Below are 20,949 nucleotides of genomic sequence, written 5' to 3' on the forward strand. Positions count from 1 at the left end.
CATCATTCACCAAGACTTCTCAAGTTTGTGGTCAATAAAATTAAAAAAGAAATGCAGTAGCTGATTAGAATATATAAAATATATTCTTGGACATCATGATCTCAACAGAGACTTGCTACACCAGATCATGATTTTTAGAGAGGTTGATCCTGAAACTAGATAATATTAATCACAAAATCATTATTCTAATGCAATTAAATAAATAAAATACACTAGGAAATGCTGCAACCTTCTTTACTCAAATATTAGCACTGGGTTCAAAGGAGCAACAATAGTTAAGCTCTACTTGATGCCCACAGGCAGGCTTCCTCCAAAGTTTGGAATAGCAACCAACAAGTAAAACAACTTTAAACTCAAAAAAATTCCAAAGCATTACTGCAATATTTCAACTAATATGATCGATCACATTTCGGAATCATACATAGCATACTCAATAAATATCAAAATTCTTACAACCAGAAGAACAAAACAATTAAAATGATACATTATATCAAACTGAAAAACAACAAATGCACCAAACTAATGTATTGTCCACTAAGCTAAAGTGATTTTCATCAAGAAGCTCATCAACCACCAGATTAAAGATTGAATAGGGCACACTTAGCAGCGTTTAGAGGAACCTTAAAAGCACAAGATAAATCACCCACTGTAGATGCTAGTCCTCTTCATGGCGATGTTTCCTGCTCTTTTTCCTCAGACCGCTTCTTTCCCCTACCCACTCGCGAATCATCTGAAGCACTGACGTCGGAATCAGAGTCTGAATATGCCTTCCTACTTCTCCTTTTATGCCGCAAATCAGGAGAATCATAAGAAGAATCATCATCTGAATGATGGTGACTCCTCCTCCTCCACTTCTCCTTCCTACTCTTCCTCTTTCTTCGCCTGCGCTTTAATTCCTGCAATGTACGTGATTTAGAAGAAAAGTGCCTTCAATTTCATAAAAAGAAAAACAAAAAGGAAATAGAAAAGTATGTTCAACGTAATCTGGCTACCCATACTGCTCAAAACAACATGAGATCAGAAATTAAACTAAAATCCAAAATGCTATGAATACATGGGATGGTTAACAGAAAGCAATTAGCACTGGGTTAGCTTTATATTTACTAAGGCATTTCAGCAAAAGCCAAGCGACAAGAAATATAAATCACACAAGAGGCCTCAACCTTTAACAAGGTTAGCATAAAAACTTGTAATGGATTTTGATTACTTCATGTAACTTACCTCTCTTCCAAAAAGTTAAAGCTAGTGTCTCCTTCTAGTAAAGGAAACATTCACATTCTATAGAAGAGCCACAAGAACAGCTATGCCATTTATCTAGCAACACCACAAATTCAACAACTTATAGGCCTAATATCTTGGTTTCTGCAATACCAAAACCACAATACTAGGAAACTGTTACCACTCAAATATGTATGAAACTGCCCATAAGTACCTGAAAAGGCAGAAAAATAATAGAAACTTGGGCAGGTGAATGATTAGTTCTTTACCTGATAAACAGTAAGCCACATGTAAGCACAAACATGAGTCAAGCATCAGCTAATGCATATATAAATGATTAATTGTTCCTGAGCAAGAGGACCACTATCCCTCTTCCATGCGTGTACCCAAAAGTCAAGGTGATGCTACGGAAACTACCATGTGATTCAAGGGTGAAAATTATAGAGACCGCTATTAGCAGGAAGGAAATCAAAATGGCTAAACGCACCAAAGTCAGGGTTCAAAACTACGATATTTTGTAGTGGTCGCTGACAACCAATAAAGGAATTGGTTAGCAGATCATAACCACCCAAGGCATTTATCTGATTTTATCAATCCTCCATTCATTTTCTCTCACTATATCCCCTCTTGTAAAGTAAATCTATTAAAAACCACTCTTGCTAATGAGATATATTGAAAGGAAAAAAGAAGAGGGACGACACACTCTTTCCTGTTCTGTTATTGCTTCATTTCAATAAATACTCATTCATATCAGGTAAACAAAAATGAGAATACACATTTATGCAAGCAAATAAAAATGTTACAAAACAAAATAAAAAAACCACAAAGACATGCAATACCCGTAATGAGCATAAAATATTGCGAAACCATAGTGTCATCATGCACGAGAAAAAGGGTTGTGTAGATAGAAATGAAGACTTAGAAATTGAAGGAGAATGACAAATGTGACAAGACACGAATGACATTCGTTGCCGCAGAATATAAAAGCAACACCTCACTTCTTCCATATTCAAAATAGAAGTAAAACATGTTATACAGTGACACACACACACACACACCTCAAATGCACACACATACACATTGCACACGCACACACACACACACACACACACACACACACAACACACACACACCCCAGACACACACACGCACACACACCCCGCACACACGCACACCACGCACACACACACACACAACACCCACACACACCACATACACACGCACACCACGCACGCACACACACACACACATGCACACCACTCACACACACACACACACACAACATGCACACACCCCACACACACGCACACCACGCACACACACACACACACACCCCACACACACACACTCACACACCACACACACTCACAGATACACACACAAAAAAAAGATGCACAAACAAGAAAATAGAAAAGTCGGAACAAGGAGGGGACATCATTCAGCGAAACTTCTCAAGTTTGTGGTGGATAAATATGAAAAAGAAATGCAGTAGCTGATTAGAACATATAAAAATATATTCCTGGACATCATTATCTCAACAGAAACACCAGATCATGATTTTCAGAGAGGTTGATCTAGAAACTAGATAATATGAATCACAAAATCATTGTCCTAATGTAATTACATAAATAAAAACACACTAGGAAATGCTGCAACCTTCATTGCTCCAATATTAGCACTCGGTTCAAAGGAGAAGCAATAGTTAAGCTCTTCTTGATCCCCACAGGCAGGCTTCCCCAAAGCATGGAATAGCAACCAACAAGTAAAATAACTTTAAACTCAAAAAAATTTCAAAGCATTACTGCAATATTTCAACTAACAGGACCGATCACATGTCGTAATCACACATAACATACTCAGTAAATTTCAGAATTCTTACAACCAAAAGAACAAAGCAATTAAAATGATATATTAAATTAAACAGAAAAACAGCAAATGCGCCAAACTAATGCATTGTCCACTAAGCTAAAGTTATTTTCATCAAGAAGCTCATCAACCACCAGATTAAAGATTGAATATGGCACACTTAGCAGTAGTTTAGAAGAACCTTAAAAACACAAGACATATCACCCACTGTAGAAGCCAGTCTTCTTCATGGCGATGTTTCCTACTCTTCTTCTCAGACCGCTTCTTGCCCCTACCCACTCGCGAATCATCTAAAGCACTAACGTCGGAATCAGAGTCTGAATATGCCTTCCTACTCCTCCTTTTACGCCGCAGACAGCAGAATCATCATCTGAATGATGGTGACTCCTCCTCCTCCTCTTCTCCTTCCTACTCTTCCTCTTTCTTTTTGTTTGCGCTTCAATTCCTACAATTTACCTGATTCGGAAGAAAAGTGCCTTCAATTCCTTAAAAAGAAATAGAAAAGTAACTTGAATGTAATCAAACTACCTATACTGCTCAAAAGCAACATGAGATCAGAAAGTAAACTAAAATCCAAAATGCTATGAATACATGGGATAGTTAACATAAAGCAATTAGCACTGGGTTAGCTTTGTATTTACTCAGGAATTTCAGTAAAAGCCCAAGCGACAAGAAATATAAATCACTCAAGACGCCTCAACCTTTAACAAAGTTAGCATAAAAACTTGTAATAGATTTTGATTACTTCATGAAACTTACCTCTCTTCCGAAAAGTTAAAGCTAGTGTCTCCTTCTAGTAAAGGAATCATTCACTTTCTAAAGAAGAGCCACAAGAATAGCTGTGCCATTTATCAAGCAACACCACAGATTCAACAATTTATAGGCCTAATATCCTGGTTTCTGCAATACCAAAACCACATTACTAGGAAACTGTTACCACTCAAATATTTATGAAACATCCCATAAGTATCTGAAGACAGAAAAATAACAGAAACTTGGGCAGGTGAATGATTAGTTCTTTACCTGATAAACAATAAGCCACATGTAAGCACAAACATGAGTCAAGTATGAGCTACTGCATGTATAACAGATTAATTGTTCTTGAGCAAAAGGACCATTATCCTTCTTCCATGCGAGTACCCAAAAATCAAGGTGACCCTCTATTAGCAAGAAGGAAATCAAAATGGTTAAACACATCAAAGCCAAGGTTCAAAACTACAAGATTTTGTAGTGGTCGCTGGCAACCAATTCAAGAATTGGTTAGCAAATCATAACCACCTAAGGCATTAATCAGATTTTATCAATCCTCCACTCATTTTCTCTCACTATACCCATCTAGTAAAGTAAATCAAACTAAGACCACTCTTGCTAACAAGATATATTGAAAGGAAAAAAGAAGAGGGACAGTGCACTCTCTCCTGTCCTGTTATTGCTCTTCATTTCAATAAATACTCATTCATATCAGGTAATCAAAAATTAGAATACGCATATATACAAGCACACAAAAATGTTACAAAAGAAAATAAATAGACCACAATAACACACAACACCCGTAATGAGCATAAAATATTTCGAAACTATGGTGACATCCTGCACGAGAAAAAGGGTTGTGTATATAGAAATGAAGAATTAGAAATTAAAGAAGAATAGGAAATGTAACAAGACGCAAATGACATTCGTTGGCGCAAAAGATAAAAGCAACACCCCACTTCTTCTATGTTCAAAATAGAAGTAAAATAATTTCTACAGCGACACATACACACACCCCGCACACACACACACACGCACACACACACACACACCGCACACGCACACGCACACACACACACACACACTGCACACGCACACACACACACACCGCACATGGACACACACACACACCCCACACACACACTCACACACACACACCACACACACACACTCACGCACACAAGCACACACACACACACCGCACATTACACACACAAACACACTCAAAGACACACACACAGACACACACAAAAAGTCGCACAAACAAGGAAATGGAAAATCCGGGGCAAGGAGGGTGCATTATTCACCAAAACTTCTCAAGTTTGTGGTCGATAAAATTGAAAAAGAAATGCAGTAGCTGATTAGAACATATAAAAATATATTCTTGGACATCATGATCTCAACAGAAACTTGCTACACCAGATCATGATTTTTAGAGAGGTTGATCCAGAAACTGGATAATATTAATCACAAAATCATTGTCCTAATTCAATTACAAAAAAGAAGAGGGACGACACACTCTTTCCTGTTCTATTATTGCATCATTTCAATAAATACTCATTCATATCAGGTAAACAAAAATGAGAATACACATTTATGCAAGCACATAAAAATGTTACAAAACAAAATAAATAGACCACAAAGACACACAATACCCGTAATGAGCATAAAATATTGCGAAATCATGGTGTCATCCTGCACGAGAAAAAGGATTGTGTACATAGAAATGAAGACTTAGAAATTGAAGGAGAATGACAAATGTAACAAGACGCAGATGACATTCGTTGCCACAGAATATAAAAGCAACACCTCACTTCTTCCATGTTCAAAATAGAAGTAAAACATGTTCTACAGTGACACACACACACACCCCCACCGCAAACGCATACACACACACACCGGACACGCACACATACACACACACAACACGCACACACCCCACACACACGCACACCACGCACACACACAACACGCACACACCCCACACACACGCGCACACACCCCACACGCACACACACACACGTACAGCACGCACACCCACAACACGCACACACCCCACACACACACGCACACACACACACACACACACCCCACCCACACACACAATACCCGTAATGAGCAATAAATGTTGTGAAACTATGGTAACATCCTGCACGAGAAAAAGGGTTGTGAAGATTGAAATGAAGACTTAGAAATTAAAGAAGAATACGAAATGTAACAAGACGCAAATGACATTTGTTGGCACAAAAGATAAAAGCAACACCTCACTTCTTCTATGTTCAAAACAGAAGTAAAACAATTTTTACAGTGACACACACACACACACCCCGCACACGCACGCACACACACACACACACTGCACACACATACACACACACACACTGCACACGCACATGCACGCACGCACACACACACACACACACAGCACACGCACACACACCCCACACGCACACACACCACACGCACACACGCACACCACACACACACTAACACACTCACACATGCACACACAAACACACACCGCACATGCACACATACACACTCAAAGACACACACACACACAAAAAGTCTCACAAACAAGGAAATGGAAAAGCCGGGGCAAGGAGGGGGCATCATTCACCAAAACTTCTCAAGTTTGTGGTCGATAAAATTGAAAAAGAAATGCAGTAGCTGATTAGAACATATAAAAATATATTCTTGGACATCATGATCTCAACAGAAACTTGCTACACCAGATTATGATTTTTAGAGAGGTTGATCTAGAAACTGGATAATATTAATCACAAAATCATTGTCCTAATGCAATTACAAAAAAGAAGAGGGACGACACACTCTTTCCTGTTCTGTTATTGCATCATTTCAATAAATACTCATTCATATCAGGTAAACAAAAATGAGAATACACATTTATGCAAGCACATAAAAATGTTACAAAACAAAATAAATAGACCACAAAGACAAACAATACCCGTAATGAGCATAAAATATTGCGAAACCAATGTGTCATCCTGCACGAGAAAAAGGATTGTGTACATAGAAATGAAGACTTAGAAATTGAAGGAGAATGACAAATGTAACAAGACGCAGATGACATTCGTTGCCGCAGAATATAAAAACAACACCTCACTTCTTCTATGTTCAAAATAGAAGTAAAACATGTTCTACAGTGACACACACACACACCCCCACCGCAAACGCATACACACACACACACACCGCACACGCACACATACACACACACACAACATGCACACACCCCCACCGCAAACGCATACACACACACACACACACCGCACACGCACACATACACACACACACACACCGCACACGCACACATACACACACACACAACATGCACACACCCCACACACACACACGTACACACCACACACACACACGCACACCACCCAAACACCCCACACACACAGACGCACACCACCCAAACACCCCACACACACACACGCACACCACGCACACAGACAACACGCACACACCCCACACAACACGCACACACCCCACACAACACGCACACACCCCACACGCACACACACACACGTATAGCACACGCACACACACACACATACAACACGCACACACCCCACACACACACACACACCCCCACCACACACACACACACACCACCCCCCCCCCCACACACACACACACACCACCCCCACACACAGTACCCGTAATCAGCAATAAATGTTGCGAAACTATGGTGACATCCTGCACGAGAAAAAGGATTGTGTAGATACAAATGAAGACTTAGAAATTAAAGAAGAATAGGAAATGTAACAAGACAGAAATGACATTCATTGGCGCAAAAGATAAATGCAAAACCTCACTTCTTCTATGTTCAAAATAGAAATAAAACAATTTCTACAGTGACACACACCCCGCACACGCACGCACACACACCCACACAACACACGCACACGCACACACACACACCGCACACGCACACACACACACACCGCACATACACACACACACACACACACCACACGCACACACCCCACACACACACGCACACCACACACACACCACGCACAAACTCACACACACACACACCGCACATGCACACACACACACACTCAAAGACACACACACACACACAAAAAGTCGCACAAACAAGAAAATGGAAAAGCCAGGACAAGGAGGGGGCATCATTCACCAAAACTTCTCAAGTTTGTGGTCGATACAATTGAAAAAAAATGCAATAGCTGATTAGAACATATAAAAATATATTCTTGGACATCATGATCTCAACAGAAACTTGCTACACCAGATCATGATTTTTAGAGAGATTGATCCAGAAACTGGATAATATTAATCACAAAATCATTGTCCTAATTCAATTACAAAAAAGAAGAGGGACGACACACTCTTTCCTGTTCTGTTATTGCTTCATTTCAATAAATACTCATTCATATCAGGTAAATAAAAATGAGAATACACATTTATGCAAGCACATAAAAATGTTACAAAACAAAATAAATAGACCACAAAGACAAACAATACCCGTAATGAGCATAAAATATTGCGAAACCAATGTGTCATCCTGCACGAGAAAAAGGATTGTGTACATAGAAATGAAGACTTAGAAATTGAAGGAGAATGACAAATGTAACAAGACGCAGATGACATTCGTTGCCGCAGAATATAAAAACAACACCTCACTTCTTCTATGTTCAAAATAGAAGTAAAACATGTTCTACAGTGACACACACACACACCCCCACCGCAAACGCATACACACACACACTGCACACGCACACATACACACACACACAACATGCACACACCCCACACACACACATACACACCACACACACACACGCACACCACCCACACACCCCACACACACACGCACACACGCACACACCCCACACACACACACAACATGCACACACCCCACACACACAAACACAACACGCACACACCCCACACACACACACACGCATACACCCCACACGCACAGCACGCACACACACACACACACAACACGCACACACCCCACACACACACGCACACCACGCACACACCCCACACACACACGCACACCATGCACACACACACACACCCACCCCACCCACACACAAAATTCCTGTAATGAGCAATAAATATTGCGAAACTATGGTGATATCCAGCACGAGAAAAAAGGGTTGTATAGATAGAAATGAAGACTTAGAAATTAAAGAAGAATAGGAAATGTAACAAGACGCAAATGACATTCGTTGGCGCAAAAGCTAAAAGCAACACCTCACTTCTTCTATGTTCAAAATAGAAGTAAAACAATTTCTACAGTGACACACACACACACACACACCGCACACGCACGCACACACACACACACACACATGCACTGCACACACACACACACCGCACATGCACACACACACACACACACACACGCACACACCGCACACACCCCACACACACGCACCCCACACGCACACACCCCACACACACGCACACACACGCACACCCCACACACACTCACACACGCACACATGCACACACACACACCGCACATGCACACACACACACACAAAAAGTCGCACAAACAAGGAAATGGAAAAACCGGGACAATGAGGGGGCATCATTCACCAAAACTTCTCAAGTTTGTGGTCGATAAAATTGAAAAAGAAATGCAGTAGCTGATTAGAACATATAAAAATATATTCTTGGACATCATGTTCTCAACAGAAACTTGCTACACCAGATCATGATTTTTAGAGAGGATGATCATATTAATCACAAAATCATTGTCCTAATGCAATTACAAAAAAGAAGAGGGACGACACACTCTTTCCTGTTCTGTTATTGCTTCATTTCAATAAATCTTCATTCATATCAGGTAAACAAAAATGAGAATACACATTTATGCAAGCACATAAAAATGTTAAAAAACAAAATAAATAGACCACAAAGACACACAATACCCGTAATGAGCATAAAATATTGTGAAACTATGGTTTCATCCTGCACGAGAAAAGGGGTTGTGTAGATAGAAATGAAGACTTAGAAATTGAAGGAGAATGACAAATGTAACAAGACGCAAATGACATTCATTGCCGCAGAATATAAAAACAACACCTCACTTCTTCTAAGTTCAAAATAGAAGTAAAACATGTTCTATAGTGATACACACACACACCCCCACCACAAACGCACACACACACACCACACACGCACACACACACACACCGCACATGCACACACACACACACACCCCACACGCACACACCCCACACACACACGCACACCACACACACACTCACACACACACACACACCGCACATGCACACACACATACACAAAAAGTCGCACAAACAAGGAAATGGAAAAGCCGAGGCAAGGAGGGGGCATCATTCACTAAAACTTCTCAAGTTTGTGGTCGATAAAATTGAAAAAGAAATGCAGTAGCTGATTAGACCATATAAAAATATATTCTTGGACATCATGATCTCAACAGAAACTTGCTACACCAGATCATGATTTTTAGAGAGGTTGATCCAGAAATTGGATAATATTAATCACAAAATCATTGTCCTAATGCAATTACAAAAAAGAAGAGGGACGACACACTGTTTCCTGTTCTATTATTGCTTCATTTCAATAAATACTCATTCATATCAGGTAAACAAAAATGAGAATACACATTTACGCAAGCACATAAAAATGTTACAAAACAAAATAAATAGACCACAAAGACAAACAATACCCGTAATGAGCATAAAATATTGCGAAACCATTGTGTCATCCTGCACGAGAAAAAGGATTGTGTACATAGAAATGAAGACTTAGAAATTGAAGGAGAATGACAAATGTAACAAGACGCAGATGACATTCGTTGCCGTAGAAAATAAAAACAACACCTCACTTCTTCTATGTTCAAAATAGAAGTAAAACATGTTCTACAGTGACACACACACATCCCCACCGCAAACGCATACGCACACACACACCGCACACGCACACATACACACACACACACAACACGCACACACCCCACACACACACACGTACACACCACACACACACACGCACACCACCCAAACACCCCACACACACACGCACACCACGCACACATACAACACGCACACACCCCACACACACACACACACAACATGCACACACCCCCCACACACACACACAACACGCACACACCCCACACACACACACGCACAGCACGCACACACACACATGCACAGCACGCACACACACACACACAACACGCACACACACACACACGCACACACCCCACACACACACACACACACACACCCCACCCACACACAAAATATCCGTAATGAGCAATAAATATTGCGAAACTATGGTGACATCCTGCACGAGAAAAAGGGTTGTGTAGATAGAAATGAAGACTTAGAAATTAAAGAAGAATAGGAAATGTAACAAGTCGCAAATGACATTCGTTGGCGCAGAAGATAAATGCAACACCTCACTTCTTCTATGTTCAAAATAGAAGTAAAACAATTTCTAAAGTGACACACACACACACACACACGCACACGCACGCACACACACACACACACCGCACATGCACACACACACCCCACACACACGCACACCACTCACACACGCACACATGCACACACACACAAACACCGCACATGCACACACACATACTGAAAATGGGAAAGTCGGGACAAGGAGGGGGCATCATTCACCAAAACTTTTCAAGTTTGTGGTCGATAAAATTGAAAAAAAATACAATAGCTGATTTGAACATATAAAAATATATTTTTGGACATCATGATCTCAACAGAAACTTGCTACACCAGATCATGATTTTTAGAGAGATTGATCCAGAAATTGGATAATATTAATCACAAAATCATTATCCTAATGCAATTACAAAAAAGAAGAGGGACGACACACTCTTTCCTGTTCTGTTATTGCTTCATTTCAATAAATACTCATTCATATCAGGTACACAAAAATGAGAATACACATTTATGCAAGCACATAAAAATGTTACAAAATAAAATAAATAACCACAAAGACAAACAATACCCGTAATGAGCATAAAGTATTGCGAAACCATGGTGTCATCCTGCACGAGAAAAATAATTGTGTAAATAGAAATGAAGACTTAGAAATTGAAGGAAAATGACAAATGTAACAAGACGCAGATGACATTCATTGCCGCAAAATATAAAAACAACACCTCACTTCTTCTATGTTGAAATTAAAGTAAAACATGTTCTACAGTGACAAACACACACACCCCCACCGCAAACGCATACACACACACACCGCACATGCACACATACACACACACACAACACGCACACACCGCACACACACACACGTACACACCACACACACACACGCACACCACCCACACATCCCACACACACACACACCACGCACACACACCCCCCACACACACACACAACATGCACACACCCCACACGCACAGCACGCACACACACACACACACAACATGCACACACCCCACACACACACGCACACCACGCACACCACGCGCGCACACACACACACACACCCCACCCACACACACAATACTCGTAATGAGCAATAAATGTTGCGAAACTATGGTAACATCCTGCACGAGAAAAAGGATTGTGTAGATAGAAATGTAAACTTAGAAATTAAAGAAGAATACGAAATATAACAAGACGCAAATGACATTTGTTGGCGCAAAAGATAAAAACAACAACTCACTTCTTCTATGTTCAAAATAGAAGTAAAACAGTTTCTACAGTGACACACACACACATCCCCCGCACACGCACGCACACTTTCACACACACACACACACTGCACACACATACACACACACACACACCGCACACGCACATGCACGCACACACACGCACACCACACACACACTAACACACTCACACATGCACACACAAACACACACCGTACATGCACACACAAACACACCCCGTACATGCACACATACACACACACATAAAAAGTCGCACAAACAAGGAAATGGCAAAGCCGGGGCAAGGAGGGGGCATCATTCACCAAAACTTCTCAAGTTTGTGGTCGATAACATTGAAAAAGAAATGCAATAGCTGATTAGAACATATAAAAATATATTCTTGGACATCATGATCTCAACAGAAACTTGCTACACCAGATCATGATTTTTAGAGAGGTTGATCCAGAAACTGGATAATATTAATCACAAAATCATTGTCCTGATGCAATTACATAAATAAAATACACTAGGAAATGCTGCAACCTTCTTTGCTCTAATATTAGCACTGGGTTCAAAGGAGCAACATTAGTTAAGCTCTTCTTGATGCTCACAGGCAGGCTTCCTCCAAAGCATGGAATAGCAACCTACAAGTAAAACAACTTTAAACTCCACGCACACACCCCACACACACACACACACAACACGCACACACCCCACACACGCACACACACAACACGCACACACCCCACACACACACACATACACACCACACACACACACGCACACCACCCACACACTGCACACACACACGCACACCACGCACACACCCCCCACACACACACTCACAACACGCACACTCCCCACACACACATGCACAAACCCCACCCACACATGCACACACACGCACACACCCCACACACACACGCACACCACGCGCGCACACACACACACACCCCACCCACACACACAATACCCGTAATGAGCAACAAATGTTGCGAAACTATGGTGACATCCAGCACGAGAAAAAGATAGAAGTAAGAGTTAGAAATTGAAGGAGAATGACAAATGTAACAAGACGCAGATGGCATTAGTTAGCGCAGAATTAAATTCATGGCAAAATTATATTATTTACTACGATTATATAAAATCATATTTTTAACTATATATATATATATATATTTACTTCTTCACTTGTCCAACCAAGTAAACAATTGCTTCTCAAATTCAACCAAATAAAAATTTTCAGAACATATTTAACTTCTCTCAAGACATTTATTCCAAACTATCTCATTACAAACTGTAGTAAATATTTTCTCCTACACAAATTTATTAATCGGACATACGCTAATAATAATAGTTATGTGGGTGAGGAGGGAGGCTGTCTGGGTGTGTGCTCGACGGAGGCCCCTGACAGACCGGCAAGCATTTGGTCAGACAATCAGGATGGAAACCTCCTTGGAAGCATTTCTCAAGACATTCAACGCATGTTTCTGCATTTGCTGTAGATATAATTAGGAACACCATCACCATCACTATAACCACTGCAGGTCCCGACCACCCTTTCCCCTTCATTTTTTTCTGATTTAATTTTGTGTTGCACCTCTTGCTAATTAACCTCCCCTATTTATAAGTGCGACGACAGAATTACAAGAATTTAACTTTTTTGACTTATGCCGGGCTTAGGGGGGATGCTATTTGTAATCTGTTTCGAGATTGCATGAATATGGTCTAGAATTTGCTTAACCTGAGTGGCCATATTTTCGAAATCTTCGATTCCGTGTGGAGTATTGCTATAGTTGGGGAAAATTATGGTTCGAATCAAGTTTGATCTAATTACGTCTGTTAATGAGTAGTTTAGGCTCAAGCACAAAGAAGGCTCAAATAAATTAATTTATACAAAAATTATACCCAATTCATTGAACCCAACTCAAGACCCATAGCTCTTTAGACTTGACCGAGACCTGTTTTTCGAATAGGGTTCGACCCAAATCCATTTTTTTTGCAAATCATACTAATTAAATTAATATTTTTTATTTTTACCCATAATTTATGAATAAATTCAAAATTATCGAGATCAATTCACAAATAACTCTTATTTAAAAATATTATATTATTTATTATACCATTTACAAAATAATCTTATGAAAATATTAAATCTACATATTTAATAGTAATTGAATTTAATACTTCCGTGATTAATTTTAGTACATTAGCTAATTTTCATAGTTCTTACATTTTAACCACTAATTTGCAAAATTGTGTCAACTGGGTCCTCCGACGTACGCAAAAAATGTGTTCATTTGCAGGGCACATGCTATTTAATGTGGGAATTTTTAGTCTCGTGTGGCACATTGACATCCCTCGGTCGAAACAATTCTTCATTTCTTCATTTCACTATTATCTAGCGTTATTTCAATTTTTCGCATTCTTTTTACAGAAATTTAAATTACTGACTTAAGTATGACATGCTAACATTTTCTGGTTAGATCCCCTTTGATCTTAAGACTTTCAAAAAGCTCCTTCAATTATTGTGGTGTTGTTGGACAACAATACACATCAATTTGAATATCTGGGTTGAATTAGTATCATTGATATTATATAGATCTATGATGGGTTTTAAATAGGTCCAACCTATGATTTATTAATTGTTTAAATTTATTTTTGATTTAATTATACCACATATCACTAAGTACTTCTACATTTTCTAACTTTTCATATTTTCTTACAGGAGATAAACTTTTCAAATTATTAAATCGATATTTTTCAAATTAATGAGAAACCAAAAGAAAAAAGTGAAGGACTTTACAAGATAGTGTAAAATTTCCTCTTTTTTTTTTTTTTGAATAAATCTATAATGTACCATTATATATGAATTTCAATCAATATATCAAATATCAATACCTAATAATAATTTATAATAAACACATCTACAAGTAATATCAATAAATATTGAAGAAATTGATTGCAAAACTATTCGTTTCATAATTTATTTTAAAAAAATATGGTATTTTACGTTAAAAAAAATTCATTTTGTAGTTTAACAGATGAATCTTTAATCCTTAATAAAAGACTTCCATTTTCTTTCATTTGTGACTTATGCATACACGAGAAGTACTAACAGATGTACGTGATTTTTACTCGACAGACAACAACATTACCACTATAACAGGCGCTTCAAGCGCTTATTTGAGAATACAAGACATGACATTGTCCCTAAGTTCCCATAAAAGGAACCAAACAGAAAAGCCATAAAACTTAATCAAGCAAAGGGCACGACTCAAAGACGAAGCATCTCTTCTACGCTTGACTATTGGGTTAACGCTTAACGACCCTTCTTTCTTTTCGTTGTTGTGGTATCGTCTTCAATTTCTTCAATTTGTCTCTTGGTACGTGGAAGGGCGTTTTTGTTCAGGAAGTTCATGTACCATATAGCTGACTGTTTAGGATATCTGGTGTAACCATTGACATAGTCTACATAAAACATTCCAAATCGAACCGAGTATCCTTCTGCCCATTCATAATTATCAAACAATGACCACGCGAAATAACCCTTGACCCTCGCTCCCAAACTACAAAAGCAAACAACAAGTTATCTTGTTAAAGAAACAGCATTGTTCAATTAAACTCAAAACTTGTACCCTATTTGATGATTAAAATGAAAAAATTTGGACAATGATAATACTTACTCTATGGATTCCTTTACGTAGGCCAAATGATCTTGATGGAATTTGATTCTGTAATCATCCTTTATAGCTTTGGCAATTGTAAGGCTCCTGTCATTCTTTTCATTCACCCCTACATTTTACAACATAGCATGATTGAAATAACTGGCATGGTATAGAGTACCAAAATTAAAGAAAATTCTAGTTCAGATTTGGTTTGACCGAACCTAAACCAATCATATAGTAAGTGCATTATTGTCATATAATTGATGTATAATTTAGAAAAAATGATCCATCATATAGTAAGTGTGGTACACTTGTCCTGTAACCTAATCCGAACAAGAGTTTTCTCAAAATTATTTAATGCTATTAGGCACTTGAAGAAGTCAAAGAACACGACTATTACCATTCTCCGTGATGTAAATGATAGGATCATTATAGACATTCTTTGTGTGAAGAATAAGGTTTCGGATTCCGTATGGCACAATGTACAACCAATCTGAGGCAGCCTAGCATTGAATAACAACAATGACATGTCAGAAATCTTTTATATTCATGAAAAAAAATATATCTAGTTAAAATTCATTATAAATAAGGATTAAATACACTTTACATTTTTGAGCTATACCCGAGCGAGGTTGTACTTACCCTCTAAACTAACAAAATGTAACACTTAACCCTCTTGAATTAATTTGCTGGACAAAATTGCACTCATGTCATACATATTTATATTGTTCCGAATGTATTTTGAGTACTTTTTTTATACTAACTTATTTTTGGATTAGAAGAAGAAATTATATTATAGAGAAAGTAATTAATAATTTAACTAGTTCAAATAAAAAATAAAGTAATAGGAGAGTATAATAAATATACAACAAATAATAAAGATAATTAAAACTATTTCGTTGACAACTTGGTCGTAAAAACAAATAAATGATTATATCCCCGTTAACTTAGATATATTTTCTTCAATTAAATATTGATAAAGAAATTCTTGGCCACTTTTCGGAAAAAAGGGATACATGTGTTTTTATTTACTTTTTTGAAAATATATATCTAAGATATAGTTAGAGATGTTATTCATTTTTAGCTAAAACAGTCTAGTTACTTAATTTAAATAGCTAATAATTCAATTTTAAAGTAAAAAATTAAGATTCTAAATTATTTTTGTATATTTATTATTTTCACTTATTTGATTGGCCTTTATTCTTTAAAATGTAAATTACACAAGTTAGTACAAAATATTATTAAAGAATCTTCTTGTGCATTATATACATAAATTATATAAGGGTAATTTTGTCCAAAATTTTAGTGAAGGATAAGTGTATTTAACTCTATACAGGTAATGTAAAAACAATAAAACGTAGTTAATTTTACCTGTTCGCCAATTGGAACCCCATCTCGCTCCACTAAAAAGTTAGATAAAAAAATGAAGTTAATAGATGTTAGTGTTTTCAAGTTAGATAATTCAAAAGGAATAGTATATGATAATTGTTATTCAAAGAAGGTGAAAATACTTACTAAAGAATTCAACTTCTTGGTCCGTCATATAAGTTGGTGGTGTACCGGGTGCGGTAGGGTCATATGCTGCCCAATAAGTTGTGTAATAATTCAATCCCATAAAATCGAAGGATCCTTTTATCAATTTAACTTGTTCTGGTGTAAATTTAGGTAGTCGATTTCCTGCTCGTTCCCTCATAACCGGAGGATAGTCACCGGTTACTACTGGTGCTACAAACCTGAAATAGAAGAATGGAATTGAAATTGATATTTTATCGATGATGAATGAAAAGGGTATATGAAATTATTAATTACCATCCCAACATAAAATCGACAGCTCTTGAGGCAGCGTCAATATCAGCTTGAGTATTACTATAAGGTTCAAACCATCCTGACATATTGGTAACCCCAATCTTTCCACCTTGAACAGCCTGTACAAATCAAAATTTTCTTTTCAGTTGGACTTTAATTAATTTTTATACCTTAATCCATTAAGGCATTATTTCGTAGTAGTTCTATTTATATCAATGAGAAGAAAAGACTACACACTATAATAGGTAATAGATTGTAACATACACAAAGTGTTGTTAAAGTGTATCCCAACTTTATCCATTAGAGCATCAGATCTATAGATTGGAAAAAAAATTGTAAAGATGCTAATTTTGAAAAATAATCAGACCTGATAGTTTCTTCTGTATATGTCAACAGCTACAGCATGAGCAATAATCAAATGATGTCCCACAATATATGGTTCAGTTCCTGCATCTCCACCATAACAAGTCCTGTCGACTCCACGACAACATCTATGTAATACAGCATTTTTTGGACGTGGATGTGTTGAAGTTGAACCATGACCAGGTGGAAAAGATCCGAGAACATATCCATTTTTGGCGAATGTAACTGGCTCATTTTGTGTGATCCAATATTTTACCCGATCACCAAATTCAAAAAAGCATAGTTCTGCAAACTCAACAAAATCTTGCCTGTTGACAAAAAAAATTTAATTTTGGGATCATTTCAAAATTCACTTGAAGCAAGGTATAAAAATATTGACCCCTTTCATGTGGTACTGCAACTTTGTAGTCTAAGTATTAGTAAGAATTAAGAAGCTGCTTCAACACACAAAAATTGGTTACTTACACAATCCTAGGGCTTAAAAAGCCACCATACTCCTCTTCCAAGCATTGGGGAACATCAAAGTGGAAGATGGTTACGAAAGGCTCAATTCCTATATATAAAAGGAAAAGAATTAAAACATGAGATTGTAAATAATGTGTATATATATATATATTGAACTACATTATTTTAATAAAATAAAATATTAACCTTGAGCCAACAACAAGTCAATTAGATCATTATAGAACTTAATGCCTTCTCTGTTGATACCACCGCTCAATCTTCCACCTATACCATTTTAAACAACTAAGTCAGCCCTCGTTGATATTGCTTAATTAATCAACATTATGCAATGTTATCGATATTGCTTAATTAATCAAATTTTCATACCAGGCAATATTCTTGACCATGAGAGAGAAAATCTGTAAGCGTCTAAGCCCAATTTTTTCATCAACCTCACGTCTTCCTGCAATATTAATCGAGCATAAGTTAGAGTTTCTAATCCGATGATAATATATATATATATATATATGAAAGAATAAGAATTTTCAAACTGGTAGTATATGGATCATAAGGGAAATTACATTTTTCGTTCTGTAACTTAGGCCTTTTTACTTTTAATCCCAGTGATTATGGAATTCTCATATTTAGTCCCGTAATTTTAAAACAATAGCGGTTTTGGTCCCATAACACATTATCGTTAGATGTTTAATGGAAAATGCCACATAGCAGTTTAGTGCTTCGGATCAAAGTGCTATTTTTTTAAAGTTATGGGACCAAAAGTAATATTTCTATAAGTTACAGGACCAAAAGTGAGAATTTCGTAACTGATGGGACCAAAATGAAAAGGCTCTAAGTCACGGAACGAAAGTGTCATTTCCTTATAAATCACATATTCTTTTTTTTTTTTAATTAATCACCTTGACTCTATTGTAATGATCAATCGCAACACAACCATTGGAACCATCAACAATTTTACCTATCATTCCAAGAGAAATAATTAGCAACACTTAAAAGCCATACTATACAAAAGTGCTAGTACTTTATTGAGAAGCTAAATTAAAAAGTACGACATAATTCGAAAAGAAAATTCAATTCCGAGTGAAGGTAAGAGAAAATCAGACCAGGCCTCTGTAGGGAAAATACATCCCAATTACACAGTGATCTACCATCCTGTGCATAAGCACCTTCCACCTGAAACATTCAAACCAAAACTAACATAAGCAAAAACAACCAAAAGCTAGAAACACGACAAGCTTATATGCTCTTAGCCAGCTAGCTAGGTACATCAATATCTTCACATAAATCAGCAAACACACACACATTTATACACGAATAGAGACCTGGTAAGTGGAGGTGGCGGCGGCAAAGATGAAGTCCGCCGGGAAGTCTTGGCGGGTGAGTTTGGCGCCGACGTACTTCCCCACCTGAGCCATTGCAGAAGGCTGAGAGAAAGATAAGACTTTGTGTGGCTAAGCAATTAAAGGGATGGATTGTTGGTAGGATTGGTGAAACCAGGGTGGTGGCATTTATAGGCAAATTGGTGCACTGCATGCCCCTCCAGGACCCACACCCATCATATAATTGAGCAGAATTCGCTTTTACTGTAACATCCATTTCAATAATTTCTTCTACTAAGATAAATTTCCTTTGAATTATTGCCAAAAACTTATAATTTTGGCCCCAAAATATAAGGTGATTTATAATATTTGTCCCATATTTTTATAAATAATTAATATTAGTCTTACACTTTAGAAATACATCGCAAAACTAGTCCTACTGTCAAAAAATTGCAATATTTCGGACCAACTTTGCAGCTTCAGCGACTAACTTGGGATTAATTGTGCAATTATTTTCTGAAATATGAGATTAATATTGATTATATTAAAAATTATATGATTAATATTACAAACAATACTACACTTTTTAATTACAATTTTTTCGAATTATTGCTTTTGAATTTCAAGTTGACGTTTGTGGAGTAAAAACAAGTCTCCCACCCTCGTACGCCTTCTAGGTCCCCCCATCCCTTGTTCTCAATAACTAAGTTCAATTTGGGCCACGAGTACTTTTCACAAGTCGTCTGGCTAAATTCATTTAAAATATCTTATCAGATATTTTAAAAATTTATAA

The 20,949-nt window shown here is 37.7% G+C and overlaps 1 protein-coding gene and 1 long non-coding RNA gene across 3 annotated transcripts; both read right to left on the minus strand.

The window, feature by feature from the left end:
• Positions 1-407: 407 nt before the first annotated feature.
• LOC148785102 (uncharacterized) lies at positions 408-14,151 on the minus strand. Of its 2 annotated transcripts, none has more exons than XR_016062744.1 (6): positions 13,082-14,151; positions 11,875-11,914; positions 4,108-4,244; positions 3,844-3,984; positions 3,293-3,540; positions 408-896 (listed from the first exon to the last, which is right to left on the minus strand). It is a non-coding gene; the product is annotated as an uncharacterized LOC148785102 (long non-coding RNA). The 2 variants fall into 2 exon arrangements; XR_016062743.1 differs by having other exon boundaries at positions 3,266-3,540.
• Positions 14,152-15,589: 1,438 nt separating this feature from the next.
• On the minus strand, positions 15,590-20,325 carry LOC148785103 (oleuropein beta-glucosidase-like). Its single transcript, XM_088875309.1, has 13 exons — positions 20,160-20,325; positions 19,941-20,010; positions 19,737-19,795; positions 19,207-19,282; positions 19,027-19,104; positions 18,841-18,928; positions 18,380-18,683; positions 18,016-18,131; positions 17,722-17,939; positions 17,578-17,609; positions 16,607-16,709; positions 16,225-16,333; positions 15,590-16,107 (listed from the first exon to the last, which is right to left on the minus strand). Exons 1-13 carry the CDS (start codon positions 20,250-20,252, stop codon positions 15,861-15,863), a joined length of 1,593 nt encoding a protein of 530 aa, XP_088731435.1. The 5' UTR covers positions 20,253-20,325; the 3' UTR covers positions 15,590-15,860.
• Between the last annotated feature and the right edge of the window lie 624 nt (positions 20,326-20,949).

The sequence above is a fragment of the Sesamum indicum genome, linkage group LG11 (genome assembly GCF_026168435.1).
Source record: "Sesamum indicum cultivar Baizhima isolate 11 linkage group LG11, ASM2616843v1, whole genome shotgun sequence".
NCBI classification, from domain to species: domain Eukaryota; kingdom Viridiplantae; phylum Streptophyta; class Magnoliopsida; order Lamiales; family Pedaliaceae; genus Sesamum; species Sesamum indicum.